A 12,363-nucleotide genomic window follows, 5' to 3' on the forward strand; every position below is an offset into this window, starting at 1 on the left:
TTTGTTGTAGTGACAAAGGTTATTTTAGTTCACTAAAACTACACAAAAATCTAAACTATGTGTGAAAAATAAGATATTTGAATGATTGTTAATAAAAGGTAAGTAGAGATAGTAAAGATTTTTAAAAGCGTGTTTCGTTTTAGTGACATTTTTGGATATAGACAGGATTGTGAGACATTTTTGCATATGTTTATTGAGACTGGAGGGTAAACATGGCTATGAGTCAAGTGTTTATAAGATATGTTCTGAAAACTTGCTTAGATCAGCCTTTATCATTATAGCAAAAACACTCCAAACACTGAAGCAGATAAAAGCAGTTAAAACTGTCTGGGCTCCTACTCCTCCACCTTGAAAGGAGGCAGGTATGGTGATTTAGATATATGACTAGGATGCCTTTTAGATGCCTCCTAGACGAGACATTTTGGGCCAGTCCAACTAGGAGATGGCCTTCTGGAAGACCCGGGACACTGGGGAAATAACGTTAATAATGTCAGGCTTTGAATGTCACGCTGGATGAGGTGGCCTTTAATAAGGAGGTCTGGGTATCTACATATGCCCCTGCAACCATGACCCTGTAGTAAATGTACAGATAAATTATACTTGTAAAAGTAGACTAAATCTAAAAATTAAAAACTAAAAAAAAAAACTATAGTTACCCTGGCAGCGGCATGCAAAAGTGTACTTTACTAAAGTCAAACAGGAGGCGTTCTGAGCTGCTAGAAAACAATTTATAGGACAGATGACATCATAAATCAAATGTACGGCTATAAAACTGATATATGCATATTGAGCTTTTTAGCTTTTAGCCTGCTCTGAAAGTTGAATTTATTTTTCATTGATGTTAGTGGTTGCTTGGTTTATGACACACAGACTACAGAAGAAACACTTTGCTCAGCTTCCTTCTCCATCACTGCTCCATTTCCTTATCGGGATTTAAACACTGCGGCGGCCAGATGAGGCCCCTGGCCAGCAGTCACCCGCCGTGGCTTTGGATCCCCACAGCTCACGTGTACTGCCCTCAATCTAGAGAGGGAAGGACATTAATATGTCAAGGGAACACGCAAGTGAAGGAGGATGAGGAGAGATGGAGCCAGCTGATGAGACAATTTTGTCTCTGTGTGATACAGCAGCAGTAATCAAAGAGTACTGAAGGAGGTTTATTGAGGTTCTGTGACTCTGGGAAATCCAGGCTAACAGGATGTCAAACACACACAGAAACACAGGACAATTTCATGCATCAGCTCAGGATCGCTCTCACCCACTGTTAGCAATAGTGTTTCTATTCCCCTGAAATGCATAAAAGAAAAGGTCCTTGTAGTAGTGATGTAGTATATGAGACAAAATATTATTACTGATGCAGTAATGTGCAAGTAGCTGTTCATTTTATTATTAGGGTTGTAACTAACAAGACTCTTTTAAGAATTACTCTATTAATTTCAATTATTTCACAAATGTATGCTTTTTTTAATGCTACTCCAATAGAAAAAGTTTGAGTCAACCACTTGATCAAAATAATGTGACAGTTGGTTGATCAACATCAGTGTTAGTCAAGAACTTTCTGAAGTTCTTTTCATTGCCTGCGGGTGCTTTTTAAATGAAGATTTTGCTTACAAAGAATCACCTTACAACATGCTAACCATTTGTCTCGTTGGACTGACCGCTCACTCCCTTTCAGCTGCATCTAGCTCTCTATGTCGAGTGGTTCGTTGATCTGATTGGATGAAAATAGCCAGTTAGACAGTGATAAACAGATGGTTCATCCAAATACCAGGTAATCATTTTTGAAAGTGCCTGTCCTTAAACGTTCTCCCCAGATGTTTTCTTAGTAACAAACATCTGGCACATCAGGTCAGAGATGGAGTGCTCCATTCAGCCTTGTTAAGTGATGATGTAACTATGGAAGCAGTAAGGTTGTACTTAATGCTTTTTTCACTTTCCTGTAAGTCAACTAGGCCAACTTCACTAACCTGCCAAATGTTCCTTGTATTTAGTTTTTCATCCTTGTTTATGTCTAAAGCTAAAGCAGCGCTGTATGTTTTTGATTTTATACAAATACTTCAGTCAGAATACGATATTGTGTAAAATTCAACTGTCTAACTCCCTTCTAACGCTCATAAATCCTCCTTTTCGTCTGGACATTAGGGTTAGGGTTAGACATTTTGGAAAGATAAGCAGATTAATTTTGATCGCCAGACCACTGCGCTGTGAGAGAAAAAACACACACGTACGCTGAGTCTGAGAGGGTTAAATTATTGAATATTAAGTTTGTTTAATTGTTTAGTCATGAGCATCCAAGAAAAACCATGTCATCAGGGTCTGAAACTACAGTTGCGTCCCACTCCTGCCAGCAGTAACATGACGGGCTGGATAAGAGCGTGTGTCACAGACCTGCAGTAAGTCATGACAGATGGCTGTCCCTGTCACTACGTGTCCCCATCATCCGGCCCCTGATCACCTCAGGGCCACGACGGGGTCTCTCCAGCTGAGCTGTCACCTCTCGTATATTGCTTCCTGGTGGCACCATCCCCTGTCCCATCCCATCCCGTCTCAGTCTTTCCTTACTCTGGCTAAATATATTCTCTTCCCCACCACCCGCTGGCCCCCCTTCTCCACTCTCACCAAACCACCAGTATCAGAAGCTTTGACCTACTTTGTTCTCTCCTCCTTTTTCCTCTGTCTTTTCTCATCCTGTTTCCTCTTCTCCTGCTTCTGTTCTGCAACTCTCACCTGGCTCTCGTTGCTATCCGCGCTTTTAAATCCCTGCAGAATTTCAGCCTGCACATGCAGCACTTTCAGGAAAGATATACAGTTTCATATATTCCTACTCTACAGCTTTATATTGCAGGACATCTCACGTCTTTGTCACCTGACTCTCTCCATATGTGCTCCCTTTCACCTTGTACCACTCAGCGGTCTCCTTGCACCAGCCTTGACCTTCATACTTTAATATACGTTCCTCTAAATCATTGTCGTGTCTCTGGAGACCGGCTGCCTTTGTCTTTGCCTGTCCTCTCCTGTCTGCTCTGTCGCAACAGCTTTCCTACTCTTGTAAATGAGCGCTGTGGCTTCTTGTTGTGAGTCCTGAACCCTCACCTTCTTTTCACACTGTCTTACTCCAACAAGCCTCCAAGAAATCTGATCAGGTTATATTGACTTCTGAGAGCCAAGGAGACACATCTGTCATAGGCATTGATAAGTTGTTAACGAATCCTGGACCATTTCCCCTTTGACTTCTATAGGCTTGGAAGTCTCTTTGGAGCCACAGGTATCGCCCCCTGGTGGCCATTAAAATACAGATTTAAGGCACTTCCACGTTGGCATCCCTTCTAAGATCTGGAGGCTATGTCCAACTTTTACACTGTCTATTATGGAAATCTGTGACATGTTGGACTTGAACTTAGGATGCTAGAGTGTGCAGTGAAATCATTCTGTCCAGCATAAGCCTTTACAGACTCCAAATATGGACATTTTTGCCGTCATATGCCCCCCAAGAAACAGTGCAAATCAGACCAGACACTGACTCATTTGCTCTGGCATTGGACTGAATATGAAGGGAAGCTAATTTAAAATAAACAAGAGTATTCTGAAGCCATTGGGGTGGCCTTTATTGAAAGTAAAATTCATGTTGAATACTTTATTATTGTTAATAACTGGATAAAAGTAAGGCTGTTTCAGGGCTTTCTAGCTTCTAAATGGACTGGTGCTTATATAATGCTTTCATTCACTTACAATCGTGCTTTTCTATATAACATTCACACTCCAGTGAACACATCAGAGCGCAACTCAGGGTTCAGTGTCTTGTACAAGGATACTTTGGCATGGCAGGGATTGAACCACCAACCTTCCAATTAGTAGATGACCTGCCTCTGCCTCCAGAGCTAAGGGAACCTCAAGTGGGGAAAGACAGAGAACGTTTGAGAACCAGTGGTTTAGTAGTTGAAGGTAAAACAAGTCCTGCAGTAATCAGGAAGTTGATGACTGGGTCCCAGCTTGTGATAATCAGCATACATACGTGTCCTTTAGTGAGACACTGAACCCAAAAGTGTCCCAAACATGTCATTGTTGTGATTATGTTAATGTGGATTATAGCCCAAAGTCCTGTAACTGGGTGATAAGAGTAGAAAACCCCTATATATAATGTAGTTTAAAAGAATGTAATTTTAGGGGAATATTTGTATACATTTTTGTTTTGGTGCTTTTACCGGTTTTAAAGGTTATGTGCTTTTACAGGTTATGTGCACAGTCCAATAAAAGGGATGCACTCTTTAAAGTCAGAAATGCATCCACACTGTGCATCATATTGTTACACTGTGAATATGAGGGAGAGGTTTTTATGAGGCAATGCTTACACTACAGCAGGCTCATCCCCCGGAGCTGGACAGCTTATGTAACTGTGCCTTACAATGTGCCTGTGACCTCCCACCGATGCCTCATCAAAACCAACTGAGCAGTTTGTGGAGAGGAAAAAAAAGGCAGACAGATTAGTTTGTAGACAGTTCTTTTCATCTAAACGTGAGCCATGGGGAGAATTTGACCATGTACCTCATTTGTAAATTGACTAAGCAGCATGACTCTTGCTCTAATCCTTTGCCGGAGGTCTGTGAGTCATTAGTAGCAGAGAGTGCAGTTAATGATAGCGACCCTTTGAGTGGCAGACGCTTGCTCTTTAAACTCTGTTGCTATTTTAGTCCGACTTCTGTGTAACTTTAGCATCTTGATTGTTATTGTTCGCTCCAAATACTCATCAATGGGGCCTCCCTCTCATTACTAAATAATTACTGTCATATCACCCTCTCTACATCTATTGCAGATATTCCGTTGAGGGCTTTTTGGACAAGAACAAGGACCTGCTTTTCCAAGACTTCAAGCGCCTTATGTACAACAGGTGCCAAACACAAGCATCACTGACAGTTTTTCCCAGCATCATAATACTCTTGACAGTTCATTAACTGGGTCATGTGTATATATGAGTTTCTTCTTCCCTCGGTCTGCACATCCCTCCTCTGCTAGCCTAGTTAATGGTGTCCTTTCTTTACTCTTTACCCCGCTTTCTTGCTTCTCATAGTGCCAACCCAGTCCTAAAGGAGATGTGGCCAGATGGACATCTGAGCATCACAGAGGTCACCAAGCGGCCTTTGACTGCTGCCACCCTGTTCAAGAACTCCATTGTGGCTTTGGTTGATAAACTGGCGTGCAAGGTCAGTAATTTCTGCTTATGATCGACTTCCTCGTTTCTTCTCTTAACCCCAGAGGGAGGCTGTGGATGTATTTTCAGCTAATTAATGGACGTTTGATGTCCACACAGTCAAAGAGTAGTAAATGAAGAAGCATTAAAGTTGAGAAAACTGATTTCTAAACTAGTTTGTAAATATGTTAATCCATAATACCGCTGCTTTATGTCTGTTTCAAGATAATTATATTAATCGCTACCACTCCGTCTACTTAGAGAGAACAGTGTTTTGCAAAAGTGTGCTGATTGGATGGTTAAGGCTTTACAACGGTACCTTTTCCTACCTAGTGCTACCTTGATAGCACCCGATTGTATAAGATAACTGCTAGTAAATGTTAGTAGTTTGGTGTGAGGTCAAAATCGTGAATGCTCTAAAATGACTTGTAGCGTCTATTATGCTTACAGTAAAGTATTTGCTTTTATACTGAAAAAATATTGAAAAGTGCCAAATATGTTACTTTTACCCTGTCACCATTACACTTTTAGGCTGTAGCGCCGGTTAGTCCATTCAAGCCAGAATTTGAAATAGTTGGATTTCCCCTCTTATTGGAAATGTCATTCTAAAGGGCTCGCTGAATTTGTGTGTGGTATTGTAATAAGATGCCATCAGTTAGTGAAATGTCTTTCCTCTTAGATATCCCACAATATCTGTGGTGTTTAGGAACTACAAGAGCTCAGTCACAATGTAGCATAACACTTAAAAGTCCCAAAGACCTCCTCTGGCATTAACATCAGCACAAAAACTGTGCGCTGAGAGCTTTATGGTATGGTTTCCATGGCCAGCTCTTGTAGGTTTAATGTGTAGGTGACCCAGTACTTTTGAACACATATACTGTAGGTGGCTGTCTCACCAGATGATATTTCAAATAGTTCTCTTTTTTATAGTGTAGCTATCTACTTATTAATGTAGTCTTGTTAGCTTTATTTGAGTTTATTTGTTTTTTCTCAATTATTAGAACTACCAAAATGTCACTTTATTAAAAGGCACAAACCAGTTAAGGCGGATTTGTTCAGTTTGGATTTAGCTTTAACTAAAACAAAGTGGTTATATCACCAGCTGCATATCTCATTTTATTTAGCTTAGCTGCGTAGTTAGATACCTAATTAGTGAGTTAGTGAGAAATTTAGTTTTTGGCTCAAGCTTGGTTAAATTACCAAAATAAAATCTCACTAAAAAAGAAAGCATAAAAATGATTCTAGTAATATTGTTCAGTTTAGTTTAGCTTCAGCTAAAGCTAATGTAGGCTAATCACAAGCTTGCATTTAATTAGCCTTTTCTTGCTTTATTTAGCTTAGCTACCTAGTTTCTGCCCAGTTACTGAGTTTCTATAAGCTTGCTAACTTTAGAAATAGGCAAAATGCCTTTTCCTCAAATCATTAGATAAATTACCAAGATATAATTTAATTAAAAGTAAGAAAAGATATATTTGAATCAATCATTTTAGATTTAGCTTTAGCTAAGCTACATGCCCGTCTTATCAGGTAAAATTTCATATGCCTTTCTTTCATTATTTAGCATCACTCTCCAGGAAGTTACCCAATTACAGAGTTGCTCTAAGCTTGTTAGCTTTAGAGGATTTTAGTAGACTTCTTTCTTCCATCATGATTGGATTTAGCTACTGCCTGATTTAGCTTTGTGGAATGACTGTCTCATTAGCTATACAGCCAGTCTATAATTCTATGGTTTGTGTTTTTTATATGCTGTTTTCATAAACACATAACACATTTCTTTATATAGGTTACAGACTTTAATCTAGTAAAACACATATGAAAGATTGAGTCCAGTGCAGCATTTATTTTGCGGGCTTTTGTAGAACATAAATTGAAGTCAAATCAAATACTCTGACACAGAAATATAAACAAATCTGTAGGTTTCCAGAGTTTGTGTTTAGTGCCAGCATAGATCATCTCCCCAGTTTACTCTGCTGTCTGTACTGATGCTCTGCACCAGTTATAGGCGGTTCTGGTCCCTGTAAGCCTGCATGACTCACAGACTATTCTGAGACTGCCAATGTGTTTGTGTGATGTCTCCTTTGGATGGTGCATAACAAACATCGGAAGAGGAGGAAGAAGTGTAGCATTTACGTGTATACATAGCAGTCTGTTCCTTATGGTGTCAGGGAGTAGCAGTGTTTTTAGGTTGTCCTCGTCCTATCTGGCTTTTTGTGGCGTTTAGAGGGTGCTGAGGAGGAGAAGGAGATGGAGGTGGTACATAAAGTGTGCACCTCACCTCTCCTGGCCTCATCTCACTGACTGAAGTCTGACATTTCTTGCTGTTATTTTGGGACGGCCTGCTGCCGGGCTGCTGTAGCATCTCGTCATGATGTGGCTGAGGTGAAATGAAAGTAAACTCCCATGCCTGAAGGTTTTTTTTTCCTGTAGGTCACGTTGAAAGAGCAGACAGTTTTCTTCAGCAGCAGTACTGAAGCACCTGTGCTCAGGCTTCCCACTTCATTTCCTCTCAGCCTTCATTTTCTGACATTTTCTCAAACTGCTGCCGAGCTGAGTCGAAACTCCGGGCAAAGCCTGCACAGGGATCAGTGTTTGGTGTCAGAAAGTGCTTCGCCTTATTTGTCTTTAATGGACAGAGCAGTTAAATCAGTGAAAACACAACAGCCTCTGTTCTTTGACAGGATGTAGTGCATCCCCGCTATAACTGTCAAGGTTCAGGCATCCAACCATGACCCTGCTTCATCTAAAGTGCAGCTCGGCGTGCTGCTAGCGAGTAGCTGCGCAGGGCTGGGCCGTTGTGAGGCTCAGCTGCTCACTGTGGCGTTTGTTGAAACATTCTGCAAGTCTGATTAAGGTCACTGAACTCAGTTTGCCAGTTTTGCAGCTTGGCTGTGGTGCAGCTCGGTGACAGTTTACAAGCTGAGTTCAGTTTATTTACTCGCACAGTGATGACCGCAGCGGTGACGCGAACACTGAGAAAAATCAAAGACCTGCTCAAGTTTGTGCAGGTGATAAAACAAGAGTGTTATGAAAAAATACATTCAGAGTATCAGTCCAAGTGCAGTGTCGCTGTGTCACCAGTGATGTAACACTTTATTGAAAATGCAAACAGGCTTGTTGAAATACAGCCAAATAAAGCTCACACATTGCCAGCTGAACAACTTGTTCTGTTTTGCAGGAGCCATACTATGTGCGATGTATAAAGCCCAATGAAATGAAGTCACCGGTGTTGTTTGATGACGCCCGCTGCCAGCACCAGGTGGCCTACCTCGGCCTGCTGGAGAACGTGAGGGTACGCAGGGCGGGCTTTGCCTACAGGCAGCTCTATGCTCGCTTCCTGCAGAGGTAAGACAACGTGATTACCGTCTAGTGAAGTGGTCTCTTCAGCAGCAGAGTGTGACACCATGAGTAAAATATGTTAAAAAAGTTTGAAAAAATTACTATTCTTACCCAAAATGCACTTTGATCTGAAACCTTAAAAAGACGGCACACATTTATGTAAATAGTACTACCCAAGAGATTTAGACTATTAGACAATTGGTGCCTCTTTTAACAAAACCTAACACAACTAAAAAGACCTGTGATGATATGTTTTGTATTTTTTGAAGTCACTATGTGTTGGACAAGTCATTATAATGACCATAGTTTAATTAGTATGACCCGAAACTACAAAATGAGTCATTAGTCATCAGGACAGTGTTTACTGAGGTCCCATCACAAGAAAGTGGAGGGCAGACTTCGACAGGACTGGAAGTTTTTTTGGGAGCTACAGGGATTGCCCCCTGCTGGTAATTAAAAAGAAAAAGTTTATGGCTTCATTTGTCAGACTATGTTCAGCATTTATACTGTGGTTGCTTTCCCTTCAGGGTTGTCTTCTTGTGTAATTCTGCACCACTGCAAGCACCCTAGCTATTTTAGGATTAAAGTCCTGTTCGGACCATCTGCTGAATCTCCTCCACAGTTTCAAAATAGCAAACCTTCAAGTTCAATTCCATTTTTGGGAAGTGGAGGAAGTAGCAGTGAGCCCGATCTGGAAACTGGAAAGCTCAAGTGTGATTGTGTTACTCATAAACTCCTGAGTTTTTCTTTAACAGCCTGTCAGCAGGTGCACAATGTCACGATAGCAAATGTCAAAAGGTTAAAGTTACAAAATTGTCTGGGAGCAGGAAAGTGCTACATTAGAATAAGGTCTGAGCAGATGTGGCAGAAGCATGGCCGTGTAAGTAATTAAATACAGATTTTAAAAAATTTCAATGAGAGCCAATGAAAGGAAGCAAAAACATGGACAATGTCAGAGTGTTACTGTGGTGTGGTCACAATGTTTTCTCCAATTTTAATCGAAGCTACACTTTACTCTAATACCATAAATTAAGATATCTGCCCTCCATCACAGAAAGCATCTGGATAAAGTGTGACCCTCGTTGAGAATTCATGGTGCACAAAAATGTGCAAATGTCAAAATCACAGTGACAGTGAACATTCTCTCAGTCATGCTTCTGATATTGATCCCTCAATATGACACTTGGAAACTGCAGGAAATTTACAGAAAACTGCAATTGAGCTCTCAGGTAGCAGAGTTAGTGATGTTCACTGACATCAACCATCTCTACCCAAGTTTGAGGTCAGACTGCAAACACTTATGTGATCATCTTCTCTGATTCTTGCTGAATGTTGTTCAGGTATAAAATGACGTGCGAGTACACCTGGCCAAACCACCTGATGGCGTCAGACAGGGAAGCTGTCGAGGCCATCGTCATCCAGCATGGTTTCCAGGACGACGTAGCATACGGCCAAACAAAGCTGTTTGTGAGAACGCCGCGGTCTCTCTTCACACTGGAGCAGGAGAGAAACAACCTCATCCCCATCCTGGTGACTTTCCTGCAGAAGGTGAGGCATGAAAGTGTCACCATGCTTCACAGCTGATTTAATGTTTAATTTTAAAGATCCGTTGATGTGATAATTTGACATCTAATTCAGCATCAGGAACAGTTCAGATAGTGTGTTGAAGTTAATAACATACAGTGTTTTTTCCACCAGGCTTCAGGGTATCAGAATAAAAACTGCAGTTTGTCTCAGGCTCATGAATATGTGGCTCTTGGTTATGTTTGACTGAAATTCATCTGCCAGCTTGAATCCTAATTTCCTGTAACAATAATTGGGATAATTAATGCGATCCAGAGCACAGCTGCATTAAAGTCAATTACTTCGCTTGCTCAATGAAATACCCTTCTCTTTTCTCTTTCCTCTGACCTACTTTATAACTGCAGAGAAATCTGGAACTCTAACTGGAGGAAAAGTTTGTCTTAAGTGCTGTGAGATGCAGAGGCAATAATTTTTCTCTTGTTTTGTCTCTTTCACACGCTCCTTTGTTGTTGTTTTTTAACCTGACCCACAGGTGTGGCGCGGGACTCTAGCTCGTGCAAGGTGCCGGCGGATGAGGGCCATCTACGCCATCATGGGCTGCTATAAGCGCTACAAGGTCAAGGCGCACTTCTGGGAGGTGGAGCGGAGGTTTGCTAATGTGCGAACTATGGCCGACTATGGGAAGAGCTTGGAGTGGCCGACGCCGCCTGCAGCACTGTCGCAGTTTCACAGCATCACAGTCATGCTGCATCGCAGGTCAGAGCACATAAAAATGTGCAACTCTTTGTGGTCTGTGAAATACTAAGGATATTTTACATCACATGTACTGACATATTATGCTGTGTCATTATTTATTTGATAAAAGCTCAGCCAAAAGAAGCAGTGTCCATCCCTACTGCTTCCATGGGAACCAGAAGGACTCTGTTCCCACCCACATGCCACTCAAAGCTGCCGTGTTTCTTATAACTTTGGCCTTCATAAAAATTGATGCACAGTCACACAGTTTTAAACTTGGGTGTTATCAAATCGTTGTCTCTGGGGACTGACTTGATTTTGGCGCCAAGCTGAAGTGGCAGTTTTAGGAAACGCCGCTTTGGGGATTTTCATGTTGGCTTCATTTTTCATCCCCAGAGGTTGCTGCTCAGATGTGAAACAATTTAGACACGTTATTACAGATGAAACGAAAGAGATGTAACTTTCTAATTAGTGGATTAGTTTTAGAAGTTAATAAAGTATTAACATTTAGAGATATTGAGAAACAGTCCTTTCTACTTGTTTACAGCCTTTTTGTTAAGCTAAGCGAAGTGGCTGCTGGCTAAAGCCTGAATGCACAGATGCGAGAGTGATTCATCTGTCTGTTCTTTGCCGTTCTTTTGATCCACTTCAGACTTGGTGGATCTTTTCTGGGGTTTGAGGAAGAACAGCCCTGAGTTTGAAGTGGTTTGGATAAGTGGTTCTATATTTTAGCTGGAATTTATTCTCTGTTAGCAGTGTTTCCCATACAGTGACTGCTGCCTGCCCCACTGCACATAGAGTTATGCATATTCAAGCCTCTTAACCCTAGGTTTAACCATCTGAACTAAGTGCCAAACCCTAACCTAATCCTAATTCCATTCCATTAGGGTTAAAGTCTTACTCCTTCTTCTTCATCCTTACCTCTTTATCCTCACTTCGTCTCCCTCCCCCCCACCACTCTCTCCACCTCTTCTCTACCCTCCTTGCTTTCTTCCTCCGTCTCTTTCATCTTCATTTTGTAAAGTGTGCAGAAATCTGGTTTCTTTTTTAAGCACATGTGTTGAAATCAACTCATCTCTTCAGGTCACTAAATTCTTAGTAGCTGCAGAATAAGTCGAGTCAGTGTTTGGCTGTGTGATTTGGGCCTTTGAAGTAATATCCACCCTCATGGCATGCTGTCTCTTTCTCATCCCTCGGTGTCAGGTGGTGGGCGAGGCAGATCGTGAAAAACATCCCGCCGTCGGACATGCTGGAGGTTCGGGCCAAAGTGGCAGCTATGACGGCTCTGAGCGGAGAGAGAAAAGACTGGGGAGTCAGCCGAGCCTGGGAGAGGGACTACCTGGGAAATGTAAGAATCACAGTAGTAACAAGATGAATCCTGGGTACCTTCGTTGTTTTTCAGCACATCATGTTTGAATAGGTCATAGCATTATTTGTTTTGGGATTTATTTTTGACCTCTGGAAGACACTTGATTTATTTAACCTTTATTTAAGCAAGAAAATTGGACTATTGAGATATGAAATCTCTCACAAATTTGTGAGTGTGCACCTTAATATGCAAAGATGAGGCAACACACACACGC

General features: G+C 41.5%; 1 protein-coding gene across 2 annotated transcripts in view; it reads left to right on the forward strand.

The window, feature by feature from the left end:
* The window catches only part of myo1g (myosin IG), a 71,980-nt gene that overhangs the window by 25,540 nt on the left and 34,077 nt on the right, over positions 1-12,363 (forward strand). For both annotated transcript variants that reach the window (XM_025902616.1, XM_019350399.2), the window contains 6 exons: positions 4,811-4,885; positions 5,066-5,198; positions 8,361-8,527; positions 9,862-10,069; positions 10,578-10,801; positions 11,984-12,128. In XM_025902616.1, coding sequence (XP_025758401.1) covers positions 4,811-4,885; positions 5,066-5,198; positions 8,361-8,527; positions 9,862-10,069; positions 10,578-10,801; positions 11,984-12,128 — 952 coding nt within the window. The remainder of the gene's footprint in view (positions 1-4,810; positions 4,886-5,065; positions 5,199-8,360; positions 8,528-9,861; positions 10,070-10,577; positions 10,802-11,983; positions 12,129-12,363) is intronic.

This window comes from Oreochromis niloticus, linkage group LG22, assembly GCF_001858045.2.
Source record: "Oreochromis niloticus isolate F11D_XX linkage group LG22, O_niloticus_UMD_NMBU, whole genome shotgun sequence".
NCBI lineage: Eukaryota > Metazoa > Chordata > Actinopteri > Cichliformes > Cichlidae > Oreochromis > Oreochromis niloticus.